The sequence below is a fragment of the Pelophylax lessonae genome (genome assembly GCF_965119305.1).
Source record: "Pelophylax lessonae genome assembly, chromosome: 3".
In the NCBI taxonomy this organism is placed as follows: Eukaryota; Metazoa; Chordata; class Amphibia; order Anura; family Ranidae; genus Pelophylax; species Pelophylax lessonae.
In genome coordinates this window covers 30,843,791-30,861,765 of record NC_138770.1, presented here as the reverse complement: position 1 = coordinate 30,861,765, position 17,975 = coordinate 30,843,791, and the positions used below count along the sequence as shown (strand labels likewise).

The 17,975-nt window shown below is 44.3% G+C and overlaps 5 protein-coding genes across 5 annotated transcripts in view; 2 read left to right on the top strand and 3 right to left on the bottom strand.

Annotated features, from left to right (window-relative positions):
- Positions 1-17,975, bottom strand: part of LOC309550684 (uncharacterized protein) — a 1,024,308-nt gene that overhangs the window by 129,767 nt on the left and 876,566 nt on the right. The window lies entirely within an intron of this gene.
- The window catches only part of LOC309550736 (uncharacterized protein), an 851,482-nt gene that overhangs the window by 273,833 nt on the left and 559,674 nt on the right, over positions 1-17,975 (top strand). The gene's annotated exons all lie outside the window — the stretch shown is intronic.
- Positions 1-17,975, top strand: part of LOC309550774 (uncharacterized protein) — a 461,615-nt gene that overhangs the window by 412,899 nt on the left and 30,741 nt on the right. The gene's annotated exons all lie outside the window — the stretch shown is intronic.
- Positions 474-4,454, bottom strand: LOC309549889 (uncharacterized protein; the record flags this gene model as incomplete). Its single annotated transcript, XM_082250381.1, has 3 exons — positions 474-1,307; positions 1,476-1,811; positions 4,342-4,454. 3 exons carry the CDS (start codon positions 4,452-4,454, stop codon positions 764-766), a joined length of 993 nt encoding a protein of 330 aa, XP_082106507.1. The 3' UTR covers positions 474-763.
- LOC309549888 (gastrula zinc finger protein XlCGF66.1-like) lies at positions 7,691-8,427 on the bottom strand (the record flags this gene model as incomplete). Its single annotated transcript, XM_082250380.1, has 3 exons — positions 8,305-8,427; positions 7,969-8,103; positions 7,691-7,882 (listed from the first exon to the last, which is right to left on the bottom strand). Exons 1-3 carry the CDS (start codon positions 8,386-8,388, stop codon positions 7,691-7,693), a joined length of 411 nt encoding a protein of 136 aa, XP_082106506.1. The 5' UTR covers positions 8,389-8,427.

Sequence of the window (17,975 nt, the reverse complement as noted above, 5' to 3'; positions counted from 1 at the left end):
GGCCCACTCTCCAGGCATGGATCCTCTACATATGTGTGCCATAACACCACCCCACTGATAGCTGGGGACTCAATGACCACTTGGGACATCCTGGAAGACTTCTGGATACCAAAGGAAGCTCCTGACATCCCGCACAGCTGCCCAGCAACAGACCCGCCCACCAATACTTCCAATAGGTAGGAAAACTTCATACAAAAATGGTCCTATAAGTGAGGAGGACAATAAAGGAACTATCCTGAACATTTATGGGGTGGGGTCTTATGGAGGAGGAACGAGGGCAGGGCTACCCAAAGGTATGCTGCCATGGACATCTGTCAGGAAAGCACATTATGGCCACTAGATTGAACTGACCATTATAGGAAATCCCAATTCACCATGACTGGGGGATGCTGGTCACATTTCATCAACACATTTATAAGAACCAGACCTGTAAATGTTTGTGAAATCTTCCCGCATAAAATGTACTCAGCCAATGAAAGGTAAGGACTCCATTTTTATTTTTCTCCTGCTATCAATGGCCAACACGGGACAACACTTCATCCATGTCTTTGGTGATCTCTGATCTCCTTATGAAGTGTTTCTTACATGATGAAGATCAGCCATGGAGTATATCTGAGGTGTATATCAGGGTGTGCTTCTTTCCCACATGTCCACCAACATTCATATAGAAGACATTTCCCGCACTCAAGGCACTAATACACCGCCAGGGTTGTGTGGGACCCTGATGTACAGGAAGACAGGACTTCAGTGGGGAACAGTTCCCTCACTCAGGACAGTAAAGTGGCTTCTCCCCTGTGTGAGATCTCTGATGTTTGTAAAGATGGGACTTCCGTGAAAAACATTTCCCGCACTCAGGACAGGAATACGGCTTCTCACCTGTGTGAGATCTCTGATGTGTGAAAAGATTGGACTTCACTGAAAAACATTTCCCGCACTCAGGACAGGAATACGGTTTCTCCCCTGTGTGAAATTTCTGATGTGTGGAAAGATCGGACTTCTGTGCAAAACATTTCCCACACTCAGGACAGGAATACGGCTTCTCACCAGTGTGCAATCTCTGATGTGTGGAAAGAGCGGACTTGCATGAAAAACATTTCCCACACTCAGGACAGGAATACGGCTTCTCATCAGTGTGCAATCTCTGATGTATTGAAAGATAAGACTTCTGTGTAAAACATTTCCCGCACTCAGGACAGGAATACGGCTTCTCACCAGTGTGAGATCTCTGATGTGTGGAAAGATGGGACTTCCTAGAAAAACATTTCCCGCACTCAGGACAGGAATACGGCTTTTCACCAGTGTGCGATCTCTGATGCATGGAAAGAGCAGACTTGCATGAAAAACATTTCCCGCACTCAGGACAGGAATACAGATTCTCACAAGTATGCAATCTCTGATGTGCGAAAAGATGAGACTTCTGTGAAAAACATTTCCCGCACTCAGGACAGGAATAAGGCGTCTCACCAGTGTGCGATCTCTGATGTGTGGAAAGATATGACTTGCATGAAAAACATTTCCCGCACTCAGGACAGGAATACGGCTTCTCACCAGTGTGCAATCTCTGATGTGTGGAAAGATATGACTTGCATGAAAAACATTTCCCGCACTCAGGACAGGAATACGGCTTCTCACCGGTGTGAGATCTCTGATGTCTGTAAAGACAGGACTTCCGTGAAAAACATTTCCCGCACTCAGGACAGGAATACGGCTTCTCACCCGTGTGAGATCTCTGATGTGTGGAAAGATCGGACTTCCGTGCAAAACATTTCCCGCACTCAGGACAGGAATACGGCTTCTCACCGGTGTGAGATCTTTTATGCACATTAAGATGGCTTTTCAAATGGAAACTCTTCCCGCATTCAGAACAGGAGAACCTCTTATCTGTTGTCAGGACGGCACCGTCCCTCACAGTCTGAGGTTCCTCAGGATAAGAGGAATCCGATGGCCCGTCACCATCCCTCACAGTCTGAGGTTCCTCAGGATAAGCGGAATACGATGGTCCGGCACTGTCCCTCACAGTCTGAGGTTCCTCAGGATAAGAGGAATACGATGGTCCGGCACCGTCCCTCACAGTCTGAGGTTCCTCAGGATAAGAGGAATACGACGGTCCGGCACTGTCCCTCCCAGTCTGAGGTTCCTCAGGATAAGAGGAATACGATGGTCCATGTACACTGTGTGGTGGCGGATGGACATTTGAGGTAGCCGGGTTTTCTCCTGGACTATACTGTGTGATGTCCTCATCTTCTACTTTACAGTCTGGAGACAAAGTGAGACAATCCTCTGAGGTTTTCCTCATCTCCCGTCCATGTACTAAAATAGAAATACAAAGAATATTACTAGACATCAGCAGATTGGTTCCCCTAAACCAGGACCCGCCCACATCAGACAGCTTTGTCTGAGGATCTTACAATTCCCCCCTCAGGGTAACTAGTAAATGGGTCCTCTGATCTCCTACCAGTTCATTTCTTTATTCATGGACCTTAGTCAGAGAGTGAGGAAATGAGGAAACAACGAGAACTGTCTTTTATAGGAGTGACAGTGATGAGGGGATTATAGGATGAGTGTCCTATGGGTGTGAGACTATACAGATATATCCCTCCACCCGCCATAGCCAGCAAATAACAGAGCAAGTAACCCCGGGAGAATTCTTCTGACAGAGATCTTGCTAGACCTGGGCATGGGGCAGAAGACCCAAGGTTCATAGCCCAGGGGTCTAGGCTGAGCAACGTCTATGGTGAACATCAACATTTTACTGCCAGCTGAACCCCAGAAACTACATAAATCCAGTCTAGAGACATAAATTGTGTCTGCAGTACAGAGAAGGAAGATTATCCGAGAGAAATACAGGAATACAGGTTGGGGAACACAGCTCAGGAAAGTGACCAGGGGATTACAGGCTGATATCACCCAGTCCCCGCCCTACTCTGGACCAATCAGTGAGCAGTATGGGTTGAGGAATGGATTTAGTGTTAAAAGGCCCACCTGTGCTGATCTCTGTAGGAGTGTCCTCCTCTATAAATGTCCCCGTTATTCCATCCTCCTCCATAGACTGCTGATCATCCCTCACATACCTCTCTTCTTCTTCTGCTTTAACCTCAAATTCTATATCGATTGGATCTCCACTCTAAACCAAGAAAATAAGAGAGAATATCATCTGTAAGATATAAGCTTACATAAAAAACACACACATCCCCTCCACAAGTCCATGTTCTAGATACTCCATCCCACCAACCTTGTAATAGTGAGGGATGGTGTGACCTTCCTGTGTGGAATCCCAGGAATACAGACGACGGGGACATCTCTCTGGTGGGTTTCTGTAGCTGGATGACTCCACCATGGTGTCCTGGTACCGATCTTTGTGTACTTCCTCTATGACCCCATCCTCATCATCCTCCTCTTTTATTTCGTCTTTAACCTCAACTTTAGAATCTCTCAGGTTTCCACTCTGAATATATAATAAAAATGACATCAATGGTAACAATGCAGATAATGTACAGATCCTAATGATACTATCAGTGATTGTTACTACCTGATGATGGTGAGGGATGGTGTGACCTTCCTGTGTGGAATCCCAGGAATACAGAGGACGGGGACATCTCTCTGGTGGGTTCCCATTACTGGAACCATCTGTAGGAAACACACACACTGTCGGGGACCATAAACCAGGCGAAGACAGAAAGTACAGTTAAAAAAAAAAAAAATCACACCTTTAAGTAAATAGAAAAAATAACTGTTCAGGAATGTAGTCAAAAACAGAAGCTGGGATTTGGATGCCAGAACAGGTAATCAGAGGAGTCGGGGATCAAGAAACCAGAAGTCAGCATAGTCAGGAGAAAAAAAGTAGGAATAGGAAGAGAAGTCAGCCAGGGCAAGTAAGACACAGAAACACACTGGAGATCATAGACCAAGCAAGGGCAAGGAGGAAATGGGCTCAGCGGCTTCAAAAGCAAAAAAGGGGCTGGCTGTAGGCTGGACTAATGAGGCAGGAAATGGTAACCAGGTGAGTCATTGTGGTAACAAGCGCCCGGTAGTTACCCAACAGCTAAGCAGCTTCTAAACACTGAAAGAAAAGAGCAGCTCGCTAACTATCAGGAGCCCAGCCCTGACAGTACCCTCTTCCCCAACAATCCCTCCCCCTTGGGGGAGCACCAGACTTGAGGGAAAAATGTCAATTGGCTATATGGAAAGCCTGGAGCAGGGCAGGAGAATTTATGTCCGAGGATGAGACCCAAGAGCGTTCCCCTGGACCGTAACCCCTCTGTGAACTGGATATCCTATGTGTCCACTAAACCTACGGGAGTCACTGATAGATTGTATCTCATACTCCACGTAGTTGTCAACCTTAATCGGGCAAAGGTGTGGTACTGAGGTGGTATAGCAATAACACGTAAGGAAACATGGAATACATTGTAAATACAAACGTTGGAAGGAAGATCTAATGCGTAGGCCACCATGTTAACCTTATAGAGTATGCGGAAAGGCCCAATATACCGAGGTGCCAGTTTAAGTGAGGGAACACAGAATCAGAGGTAATGGGAAGACAGCCAGACCCTCTCCCCCACTTGGTAGGAGGGTGAAGGTAGGCATCAGCGGTCAGCATGGTTTGTACCTCTCTCTGGAGTGTTGCAAGGATTCTTGGACCTGCACCCAAGTGGAACAGAGTTCCTGAAGATGTTGCTATAACGCAGAAATGCCTTGCGGAACAGATGTATCAGGCAACATGGATGGCTGGAACTCATAGTTAACCATAAACTGAGATAATCAGGAGGCAGCATTGATGGTGCGATTGTGAGCAAACTCCACCCAAAGTAACAGGTCCCACAAGTGTTATGATGGTCAGAAATATAGCAATGAAAGAACTGCAAGAACTGCTCCCAGGCTTGGTCGGCCCATTCTGCGGCCTCATTGGACTGTGGGTGATATGCAGAAAAGGAAAGCTGAATGTGCACAAAAGGCTCACCAAAACTTGCACGACACCAACTGGCTACCCCTGTCCGAGATGATAACTTTAGGTAACCCATGTAACTGAAAGAACTCTTCAGTGAAAATGGATGCCAGTTCCTTGGACACAGGCAACTTCTTTAGTGGAATGCAATGTGACATTTTGAAAAACGGTCAACCACCATAAGAATAACTGTGTTGCTATGGGAGTTGCGTAAATCCATAATAAAATCAATAGACAAGTGGATCCAAGGCCTCTCTTCACTGTGTATGGGTTGAAGGAGGCCCACTGGAAGGTGTTGTGGTGTTTTATTCTGAGCACACACAGGACAAGCGGCTACAAAGCTGGTTTCATGAGCACAGAGACTAGGCCACCAGCATTGTTGAGACATAGGCCATATGTCTTAACAATATGTCCATACGCCGTTTATTTTTTCCTGGGTGCCCAGCTGCCTTAGGTGAATGGTAGGTGTGGAGTAAAATGGTGCAGAGATTCTTGGGTACAAAGCAGCAGTCATGAGGTTTTCCAGGAGGAGAATGGATCTGAGAGGGCATCATTCTCTCACCCAAAGGTGAAGTGAGACTAGAAAAAAATAGCCAAAATGCAGTCCGAAGGTATCACAGGAGTGGGAACAGACTCCATTTTGGAAGAGGAGGAAAACTGCGGCAATAAGGCATCTGCTCTTATATTCTTTGTATCAGGTATGAATGAGACTATGCAATTGAAGCTTGACAGAAAAAGGTCCCACTGAGCCCTCCCAGGAGATAAATGTGTAGTCTCAGACAAGAATGAAAGATTCTTATGGTCAGTCAAAATGAGGACCAACACATTAGTACCCTTGATGAGATGCCTCCCTTCTTTAAGAGTTAAAATTATGGCTAATAATTCTCTATCCCCAGTTTCAGAATTTCATTTTGCTAGAGACAATTTTTTAGAAAAGTAGCCACAAGGATGGATAGAACTCTCAGGGGTAGGAGGTTGAGACAGGAAAGCGCCTACTCCAGTCTCAGATGCATCAACTTCAAGAATGAAGGGTAACATGGGCATGGGATCGGGATGTTCCAGCACTGGAACTGCAGCAAAAGTGGCCTTGAAGGATTCAAAGGCTTTAATGGATTCCGGGGACCAATTCTGTGGGTTGCCCTCTTTTCTGGTCATACAGTATCAATGAAGGGGTTTAACCAGAAAAGAGAAATTACTCATAAATTTCTGATAATAGTTGGCAAAGCCAAGAAAATGTTGTAGAGGACGTAGACCTATGGGCCGAAGCCACTTTAGTACTGCAGATGGCTTCTCTGGGTCAATCGAAAACCTGGCAGCACAAATGACATAACTGAAAAATTTAACCTGTTCATGGAACTCGCTTTATTCCAACTTGCAATAGAGGTTGCTTTCTCTCTACCTCCTACCTGTAGTGGTTCTCTTGGGACTTAGAATATATGAGAATATAATTCTGGTAAACCGCCACACATTACGGCAGCATATCTCAGAGGACATTGTTAATAAAGTCCTGGAAAACTGCAGGAGTGTTGCAGAGACCAAAAGGGCATTACGAGGTATTCATAGTGTCCGGTCCTAGTATTAAATTTCCATTCGTGGCCTTCATTATTCCTCACAAGAATGTATGCCCCTCGCAAATCGAGCTTAGTGAAGACCGTTGTTCCTTTGAGGCAGTTAAATAATTCCGTTACCAATGGGATCGGATAAGTATTTTTAACAGTAATGTGAATGAGAAAGTCGGCACTGGAAGGAGAAGAGGATTTGCGGGTGAACCCCTGGGATAGTTGCAATGCATTGTAGCATACTTCTCCATTGCCTTCTCCTCTGAGACAGACAGAGGGTAAACCCGGCCATGAGGATGAATGGCACCGGGGTTGAAGGACAACTGTGCACTCAAAAGGCCAATGTGCCAAAATACCGGCCTGACCTTTGTCAAAGACATCACAGGTACTCTTCTGGCAATAAAGAGATTGAAGACATGCACATGATCTTAATCACTTTCTAAAAACATGTATTAGTGCATTGTGGGGACCATGACAAAACCTCAGCATTACGGCAATTAAAAGAGGGATTGGGCCTCTGTAACCAAGGATAACCAATGACAACTGGGTAATGAGGTAAGGAAATCACTAGGAATTTTAATTATTTCATGGTGAAGAGCCCCTACAGCCATGGTCAACGGAGTGGTTTCATGGGTCACATGGGCAGGCTGTAGAGGTCTCCCATCAAAAGCCTCAATGGTAAGTGGGGAGGCACGAGGCTGCAGTGGTATTGAGTGCTTCAACACAAAGTGCAGTTAAAAATCACACCTTTAATTAAATAGCAAAAATAACAGTTCAGGAACGTAGTCAAAAACAGAAGCCGGGGTTTGGATGCAAGAACAGGTAATCAGAGGAGCAAGGATCAGGACACCATAAGTCAGCGTAGTCAGGCGAAACAAATCAGGAACAGGTATCGGAAGAGAAGTCAGCCACGGCAAGTCATACACAGGAACACACTGGAGAGCATAGACCACGCAAGGGCAAGGAGGAAATGAGCTAAGCTACTTAAATAGCAAAATGGGGCTGGCTGTAGGTTGGACTAATGAGGCAGGTAATGGTAACCAGGTGAGTCACTGTGGTAACGAGCGGCTGGTAATTAACCTACAGCTAAGCAACTTCTGAGCTCTGAAAGAAAAGAGCTGCTTGTTAAGTAGCAGGAGCCCAGCCCTGACACGCACTGACTGAATACATTGTTTCTATGTGTTTATCAGATGATGGGGGATCTAGGTGGAGCCTCCGTACTGCTCTCTCCTTTACAATAAAGTCTCCTCTTACCCGGTGATGTGAGGGGCGGCTGATTCTCCATCATGACATCCTTGTAGAGATCCTTGTGTCCTTCTAAATACTCCCACTCCTCCATGGAGAAATAGACAGTGACATCCTGACACCTTATAGGAACCTGACACACACAATGATACAGTCACCATCCAGACACATCCCTTGTCTGTTACTGGAAAATGTCCCAGAATTCCCAGCACCGCTAACCTCTCCTGTCAGCAGCTCCATCATCTTCTTGGTGACTTCTAGAATCTTCTGCATGTTGTGTCTCTCAGGTTTTAGGGAGTCACATGGAGGCACTGTGATGGTCATATGATCACCTGACTTCAGAAGAGGAAATCTCTGTATTGGAGAACCAATAGGAATATCATGTTAGAATCATAGAATCCTCCTCACCTCTCCGGTCAGGTCTGTGTTTTATTAATAGAGATAAGAGTGATGTCATGTGACCTCCCAGAATCCTCCTCACCTCTCTGGTCAGGTCTGTGTTTTTATTAATAGAGATAAGAGAGGTGTCATGTGACCTCCCAGAATCCTCCTCACCTCTCCGGTCAGCAGGTAGATGATCTCCAGGGTGAGGTTTAGTATCTTCTCAGTCATGTGACTCCGGTCCTCCTTCATCCTCATTCGTTCTGTCACTCGATCTATACAGGTTTCTGTCTAGACAGGTAAGGATAAAAATATACATGTAAGTGCAGGAATGTTCTGACCCTGCAGGTGTTGTTCTAGGTTTCCACACTAAATATGTGTGTATCATCATCTGCTGGAGATAAAAGAAATCACATTGACTATGGAGGAAGAGGACGGACATGAGGGGGGCGGGGGGTTATTGGGTGTAAATAGAAAATAAAATCTTATTACCTCATCTGCTGCCTCTTCCAGCAACGTCTTCACTCTACTTCCTCCTTACTCACCTCTCACCCGGAACTTCCTATTAATACCTGACATCACTTCCTGTCTTCTATTGAGACTTCCTGTCTGGGTAGAAGTGAGATCACCATCTTCTGGAGCTCAGAGGTACTGCAGCCCCAAGAAACGTCTCGTAGTGTGAACACAGCCATCTCCACTCCCACCAGGGGGGGGGGGGAGTATATTACTGCCGAATACCATCACACGCTTGTCCCCCTCTTTCCTGGCCAGGCAGGCTGCATGCTCGGATTAACAGTTTGGTGTTTATTTCCTGGTTGACCTCACACATCCTCCAATGACAACTCATATGGCTAAGCTCATGAAGGCCATAACAGGCAAATAGGTGGTTCATTATCAGGGCTTGTTTTCTCAGAGAATAGGTGCAGGAACTCCCCCTTTCTCTGCCTCTACCCACCTCTGTGCATCATTCCTTGGTTCCACCCCCTACCTACCTCCAAGCACCATTCGTTGGTTCAACCCCCCTACCCACCTCAGAGCACCATTCCTTGGTTCCACCTCTGAGCACTATTCCTTGGTTCCACCCTCTACCCACCTCTGAGCACCATTGCTTGGTTCCACTCTCTACCCACCTCCCAGTTCCATTCCTTGGTTCCACCCTCTACTACGGATGGCCTTGCGGTTCAACCGGCGGTCGGTTCGCGGCTAATTTTGCTTGTTCGTAGCCCGCCAATTTTGCGAACACATGGCGTTGTTTGCAGCGGCCATATTAGTTTACATTGGGGAGATCTTTGACCCATGACACAGCCATCAGGTGGAACGGGATAGCCAATTGAAACATTTCAGCACATGGACATGCCCCCTACCTTATAAATAGATCAGAGCTGGCGGCCATTTCACATTCTGCTTTTTGTCAGCATAGGGAGAGGTTGGCGAGTGCACCAGGGACAGATTGCCAGTGACACAAATAGCTCTGTTAAGATCCACAAAAGTCCTTTTCAGGGCTGGTATTTGGTATAGGTGTACTGTCTCTTTTCAGTGTAGGGACAGGTATGCTGTGTGCACCAGGGACAGATCGTCAGTGACACAAATGGCTCTGTTAAGGTCCACAAAAGTCATTTTAAGGGCTGCTATTTGGTATAGGTGTACATTCTTTTGTCAGTGTAGGGAGAGGTTTGCTGTGTGCACCAGGGACAGATCGTCAGTGACACAAATCGCTCTGTTAACGTCCACAAAAGTTATTTTAAGGGCTGCTATTTGGTATTGGTGTGCAGTGCACTATATAGGGGTGTAATCCACGTATAATATACTTTGTAATATAGAAAGCATATTATAGTGGATTTGTATTGTGCACTGTGCAGCATTGTAACTGGTGTGGTGACTGAGCGTTGCTGCAGCAATACTACAAACAGTGACAAAAGCACTTTTAATGTATTATAACTGGTGTTATAGACCAGTGGCCCCCCAATACCACATATTGAAGTGGGGTGTTATTTAACAGTATACTTTCCTAAGAGTGTATTGTAGTCCTGCAAAAATTTGTCCAATTATTTGTAGAACTGGTGTGATAAAACTGTGGCCCCCAAATACCACAGATTGAAGCAGGGTGTTACCTGAGTATTCTTTGATAAGTGTATTTGTGTCCTGCAACAATATTGCCTCTTTTGCTGTGTTAACTCTGATACACACAGTGCCAAACTCACTGGCCAATTTTTTGAACAACTGGTGTGATAGACCAGTGGCCCCCCAATACCACATATAGAAGTGGGTTGTTATTTAACAGTATACTTCTCTAAGAGTGTATTTTAGTCCTGCAAACATTTGGCCTCTTGTGCTGGGTTAACTGTGCTACACACAGTGACAACAGTTACTGGCCAATTATTTGTAGAACTGGTGTGATAAACCTGTGGCCCCCAATACCACAGATTGAAGCGGGGTGTTATATACCTTTTTCCAGATATACTGCGATTCTCTAGAGACTTTTGTCACAGGGTAATTTAAAAAATGAAAGGCAGAGGAAGGGGCAGGTCCTTACTAGGGATGCACCGATCCGATATTCGGATCGGAAATCGGCCCTGATCTAGGAAAAATAGCTGGATCGGAGATCGGTAAAATTTAGCCGTCCCACGGGCCGATCCAGGGCGTCGCAGCACCTACGTCATTAATCAGCCTCACGTGTGTGTGTGTCGGGTATGGAGCGCGCCAAAGAGTCGGCAGTGTGGAGATATTACACACTCGCCACGCCAACGAGTTCCACAGCTGTTTGCAATGTCTGCAAAGTGAATGTTTCGAGGGGAGGTGGTATAACAGCAAAGTTCAATACTACAAATTTAATCAAGCACATCCAGAAACACCACGCTAAGGAGCACGCTGAATTCCTGCAGCTCAACAAAACCAAAGCAGCGGACAATACAGCCCAGCAGCAACAAACTTTGCAGGTTGCATTTCAACGTCGTGAAAAGTTTCCGATGGAAAGTATGAAAGCATCAGCAATAACACAGAAAGTTTTGGAATTCATTGTTTTAGATGGTCAACCAATGTCAGTTGTTGAAAATGAGGGCTTCTGTCGCCTACAGGAACACTTGGAGCCGAGGTACTCTCTTCCATCACGCAAGTATTTTTCGGAGACCGCAGTGCCAGAACTGTACAAAAAAGTTTTCCAACACGTCTCAAAAGAGATTAAAGATATAAAGGCTATGAGCTTTACTACAGATATATGGAGCTCTGATGTGTGTCCAATGTCGCTTTTAAGTTAAACAGTCCACTGGTTGGACACAAGCTGTACACCGCACGGTGCAATGCTTCAAGCTAAAAAAAATCATGGTTCACACACCAGCGATACCATTTCTTTTTTTTTTTTTTTTCAATAAAAAGCTTTATTGAGAATATTAAAGCAAACGTATGCTGTAAACATAGTACAAATTGAAGCAAAAAAAATAAAAACAAGAACATGCATAACATAGTCTTGCAAGGTTACATCATACATTCAAAAGAGTCATGAAGGACCAACTTGAAGTGTAACTGTTTTCATGGTATGACAATAGGGTTAAGCATTAACCATGTGTTGCGGGTCTAAGCTCGCAACTACGGCATGAGGCCGTCGAGAGTGTTAGAAAAAAGAAAAGAAAAAAAGAGAAAGGTAAAGTAAATCAAAAGAAAGATTGAGCCAGAAAAAAGGGGGAAAGGAGAGGCGAGGAGAGGGGGGGGGGGGGGGTGAAAGGGATGAGACCATTAAAAGCTATCAGTGTATCGTCGCTATGGGATCATCTATCAGCTCTAGAAAGTTTTTAAGGAAAATGGGGCGTGAGCCAGTTTTAATGAGAGATAAGATTTTTATATGTATTTGATAGGGTGAATTCTGTCCAAGGGCGCCAGGTTTTGTGAAAGCTAATATCGTTTTCTTTCTTAATTGCTAGGATCTCTTCCATTTCATAAAAGGTTTTAATTCTGTCCAACCACTCCTTAGTAGAAGGATTTGACTGTGAGTTCCAATGTAGGGGGATAACCGCCTTAGCTGCGTTAAGCAAGTGTCTAGAAAGAGCTTGTTTATAGCTCTTATAAGAAAGGTTGTGTAAATGTAGGAGACAGCAAGCAGCATCCATTGTCAGAGTAGAGTTGGTAATGAATCTTATAAGGTGAATCACCTCATTCCAAAATTTTTGTAAAGTAGGGCAAGACCACCATAGATGCAAAAAAGTTCCTTTATCCTTTAGGCACCTCCAACACCTATCAGAGACCTGAGGAGACCAAGATTTAAGTTGTACCGGGATAATGTACCACTGCATCAAAATTTTAAACGATGTCTCCTGAACTTTTGTGCTCAGCGAGCATTTGTGAGTGAAGACACAAGCCTTCTCCCACATCTTGTCAGATATGTTGCAGTTTAGGTCTTTTTCCCAGATTGATTTATGTTTATCAGGTATGGTGCTCATAGTCTGAGAAAGCCATTTATATGCCATAGACGAAGTTTTGGAGCAAGGTCTTTGGTTGACGCAGGTCTCTTCTAGGGGGGTCAGAGGGGAGTCTAGCTGGAATTTATATTTTGAGTTTCTGATGAAATCATGTAATTGTACATAATTCCAGCGAGAAATAGTGTAGCCCTTAGGTTTTAGGCTATTAAAGTCGTCCAAAGATAGAAATCTAGAGCGTTTCAGGCAGTCTTTGATACGTAATTGTACCCCTAACTGTGGTGCATCCGTGACTTGCGATCTGAAGTCCAAGCCAGGGACAAAATCAGGGTTATTGGAAATGGAAGTCATGTTCCCGTACTTAGTTATTAGGTGATGGTTGGGTGAAAATCGATTGAAAATATTAAGTGTGGTGGAGATTAGAGGATGTTGTTTAATTTCCGGCGGATAGTTGCAGGGGTTAGACCAAATTAAATTGTGGGCATGAAATCTCGAACAGCCTTTTTCTAGTTCCACCCAGTCTTTTTGTTGAGAGTGGCAATGCCAGTCTATGACTCTAGTGACATGAGTCGCTTGATAATATCTATAAAAATTCGGTAGGCCTATACCTCCTTGGGATTTTGGTCTCTGTAGAGTCTGTAATTTTACTCTTGGCCTTTTCATAGCCCATAGAAAGTTTCTTTTGATAGCACTTAATTTTCTAAAAAAGCTGTTCGGTATTTTGATCGGTAGCGCATGAAAGAGATATAATAATCGTGGAAGTATTACCATTTTTAGAATCGCGGCCCTCCCGAACCAGGAGAAGTTCTTAGAGTTCCAACACCTAAGATCCTTATTTATAGAAGATAATAATGGCGTGAAATTGGTTTCATATATCCTCTCAATTTTAGAAGTAAGATGTATGCCTAGATACTTCAATGACTTCGATTCCCATTTATATGGACAATTTTCTTTTGTGAGTGCTTTGATATAATCTGGTAACGAAACATCTAGGGCCTCAGATTTAGAGTGATTTACCTTGAAATTGGATAAAAATCTAAATTTTTGAAATTGGAGATTTAGGTTAGGTATTGAGATGTGGGGCTGAGTAATGTAGAATAAAAGGTCATCTGCGTAGGCAGAAATCTTAAATTCTCTATCTTTAACCAGGAAACCATGAATATCTGAGTTGGCATTTACATGTCTGATCAGAGGTTCCAGGGCTAGAATGAATAAGATCGGTGACAGGGGGCAGCCTTGTCTCGTCCCATTTTTGAGGTGGAGGGGGGTGGAAAATATATTGTTTACCTTCACTTTAGCGGTTGGGTTTGTGTATAGAGCCCCAATCCAACCCATCATGTTGTCGCCAAGGCCCAAATGTCGACAGGTGGCAAGGAGATAATCCCATGCCACCCTATCAAAAGCCTTCTCGGCATCGGTGGATAGGATCATACCTTGCAAGTCATTACTTTTAGCTTCATGCAACAGGTTAAGGGATTTGATAATATTGTCGCGTGCTTCCCGGCCTGGCATAAATCCTACCTGTTCGGGTCCTATTATGTGATGTAAGAGAGGTCTGAGTCTGTTTGCTAGTACCTTGGCCATAAGCTTTACATCAAGGTTGAGCAAAGAGATAGGCCTATAATTGGCACAAAGCGTCGGATCTTTATCCTTTTTGGGAATGACCGTTATGTGAGCTGATAAAAATTCAGTAGATGGTTTAGATTCTTTAGAAAGGGTGTTCAAAGCCTCTGTCAGGGGAACGGCCAGTATCTGATGTAATGTTTTATAGTATTGGAATGTTAGACCATCCGGGCCCGGACTTTTACCACATTTTAAGGAAGAGATTGCTTGTTGAATCTCCTCAAGGGAGATATCTTCCTCCATTCTGGCAATATCTGATTCTGAGAGGCGCGGGAGTCCACTATCTACCAGGTATTGAGTAATCAGTGTGTCTCTCGACCCGAATAAATCGGGGGGACGAGTTTGTGGTGGGAGATTGTAAAGGCTCTCATAAAAAGAACGGAAAGATTCTGCAATGAATCTCGGGTCATGAATCCTGTTGTTCTGTTTGTCTCTCATGAAGGGAATGTGCGAAGCTACTTGGAGGTCTTTAAGGGCACGAGCGAGGAATTTACCACTTTTGTCACCGTGTTCATAGTAGATTGCCCTATTAAAATAAATTGATCTTTTTGTTTTGTTATTTAATAACTCTGTCAGGGTCTTCCTGGTTTCAGATAGTTCTTCAAATAAAGAATGGGCAAGTGAGATTTTATGTTGCGCTTCCAGTTTAGAAATTTTGGAGACCAAATCACCCACCAACCTCTCTTTTTCTTTTTTTTTCCTCGCTCCAAATTTGATAAATTCTCCCCTAACGACGCTCTTGTGAGCTTCCCAAATAGTCACAGGTGACACTTCGGGGGAGGAATTTTCTTTAAAGTAGTGTTCAATGGTTTTAACAATGTCTTCTTTGATATTTGGATCGAGTAAAAGTGAGGGATTCAGTCTCCAATTGAAAGTTGGTTTGCAAAGGGTGTCTGAATTTATCGTGATCGAAATCGGTGCATGGTCTGAAAATGCGATGTGACCTATTTTAGCCTCAACGAGATCTGGTAGATCTCTTTGCGAGATCAAGAAAATGTCTATTCTCGAGTACTTGTTGTGTGGGGCAGAGTAATGGGTGTAATCTTTTTCAAGTGGGTGTAATGCACGCCAGGCGTCCACCAGATTAAGGGATCTCAGCTTGTCCTTGATTCTTTTGAGTTTTTTATAGGCTATGCTTGTTTTGCCTGAGGATGTGTCTCGTAACGGTTCAAGGGGTACATTGAAGTCCCCTCCTAGAATAATACAGCCAGTAGCAAAGCTTTTTAGTTCATCAATTAGTTTTGAGCAGAAGGTTACCTGAGCTTTGTTCGGAAAGTACACGTTTGCAAGCGTCAAGGGGCGACCATTTAAAGACCCTGCCAAGAAGATAAATCTCCCCTCTGGGTCAGCTAGGATTTTGTTTACGGTAAAAGCTGATTTCTTGCTGAGTAGAATGGCCACCCCCTTGGTTTTTGCCAGAGCATTGGAGGCTGCGTAAACTTTAGTGAAGTGTTTGTCAGTCAATTTAGGGATGAGGTCACCTTTGAAATGCGTCTCTTGAATAAAAGCGATATGCGTTTTGCTTTTTCTTAGTTCCCCTAACAGTCTCCTCCTTTTCTCAGGGATATTGAGCCCGTTAGCGTTGAAAGAGACAATCAGGGGATCTTTACCTAAGTGGGAAAAAGCCATTTTGAGGTCTCAGGGGTGGATAGGGGAGGTGGGAGAGCAGAAGACAAAGAGAAGTAGTAGAATGAAAGAGAGAAGAAGAAAGAAGAACAGACAAAATAATGACACGTTGACCAGAGAACGTCTCTGAATCAACCAATAATTAGGCTATTAAGGTTAATCAGTTATCACAAAATAACAAAGTGCACAATGAAAGCCTGGTAGGAGTGCTGGAAGAAACGCAGCGCCTCGGGACCCGAGGTACCGGAAGTTCCCGTCGGTCAAGGTATACCCCGACCCACAGGAAGCGGCTTCTTTATATAAAGCTAACTAAGAAGTGCATGAAATAGTTCTACGGCTAGAACTTCAGAACATAAACAACTCGTGAAGACAAAGAATAAACAAAATATGCGCAGCTTGTCACAAAATCAGGCCTGCTGTTCTGGGTAGGAGTTCAACATAGCTGGCCCAAGAACATTTACCGAAATCCCACATATGGATGTATCTCATCAAAATAGCCTATATACAGTAATGATCCCAATGCCACCATGTCAACGTAAGTATCTGAATGCAGTACGCGCATTAAATCCTGAAAAAAGGTGAGGAGGCAGTCCGTGAGTCCTGTCAGAGCTATTCTGAGCGAGTTCCAAATGACTTAAAAGGTGAAAACATGAGAGATCTTTTGCAAAGATACCTGCTGAATATCGGGAAAGAGGCTTACCAGAGTGAGGATGGACATGCGTTACCATTGGATACGCCTCAATCCGTCTCAAAGTATTCTCAGTTCAGAGACCAGGGGAGAAATAAACGCTCTAGATTGAACAGACAAACATTAATTGCATATATATTCCATATTCCATATGTCAATAGCGGCATTTCAACCTCCTTTCCCCTTATAGCATATGAACAAAAAAAAAAGAAAGAAATAGATGCCTCCTAAGTATGCGTACAGTATAGTGTTCATCTGTGAGCAGTCAGCTCTGGAGATACAGTCAATGCGCCAGTGACACCTTGTGGTGAGAAAAAAGCATTGTCAAATAAGAATCTCAGGACTCACAAACCTTTGCAATATGGGATTAAACGGGTGTAGCCTATTTTTAATGTGCCGTTAGAGGAAGTCATTAGGCTGATGTTCTTCAGTAACGACGTCAAACTCCAGATCCCCGGACAACATAAGCCAAGTTTGGGCAATAATATGAGCCCATAAAGAGCCAACCGGGCCAACTATGGCGACAAACTGCATAGGGGAATCAGGCATGTACACTATCAGAACTGCTCAAAACTTCTCGTCCCTTGTTCTGGGAGTTTTGGGCGGTGAAGCAAAGGGAGCTTGTGGATTCTTGTTTTTCTTTTTGTTATTCCCCTTGGGATAAGGAGATCTGTGAGAAGATGTTGAGGGAGAGCTGTCATAAACATGATGTGCAACTGGAGCTGCTGGCAGAAGAAATTCTGCATACCAATCTGGTAGGTTGATACAATCCATGTGCAGATTTGTACAGAAGGAGGGTATATCATCAGGGGTTCTCAGAAGATAGTTTTTCCCTTGGAAGGTGGCTTGAAGTGCAAATGGATATTTCCATTTATAAACAATGCGTCTTTCCTTCAAAACCTCCAGCAGGGGTCGCAGTGCTCTCCTGTTTTTCAAAGTAATAGGAGAGAGATCTTGGAAAAGGAGAATTGGGGCCTCATTGAAGAGGATTTGATCGTTTTGCCTAGCCTTAGCCAAAATCTCCTCTTTAAGTGTGTGGCTGGTTAAGCAACAGATCACATCTCTTGGGGGCATTGAGTCCGGGGCCCTCTGTCTAAGAGCCCTGTGCGCTCTATCCATCTCAATGGGTGACTCTGCGGGTCTGTCCAATAGGTTATTAAAAATGGATGTGAGAGCCGATCTGATATCTCCCCCCTCCACTGACTCGGGCAGACCTCTTAATCTTATATTATTTCTTCTGCCACGATTGTCCAAATCCTCCAAATGTCTATTCATAGCGATTAAGTGCCCTGAATGAGTGCTGGCAACTTCTTCTAGTCTTTTAATCGCTTTGTCCCTGTTTTTGCCCGCCTTCTCCACCCCCGCCATCTGGTCAGTTAATCTGGTGATGTCTGCTTTTAGATCCGTTATGGCGACTGCGAAGGAGCCCTTTATGTCCGCAGCTATGGCCATCATGTCATTAAATGTTAGCTGTCTGTCTCTGGGTGAAGCATCACTTACAT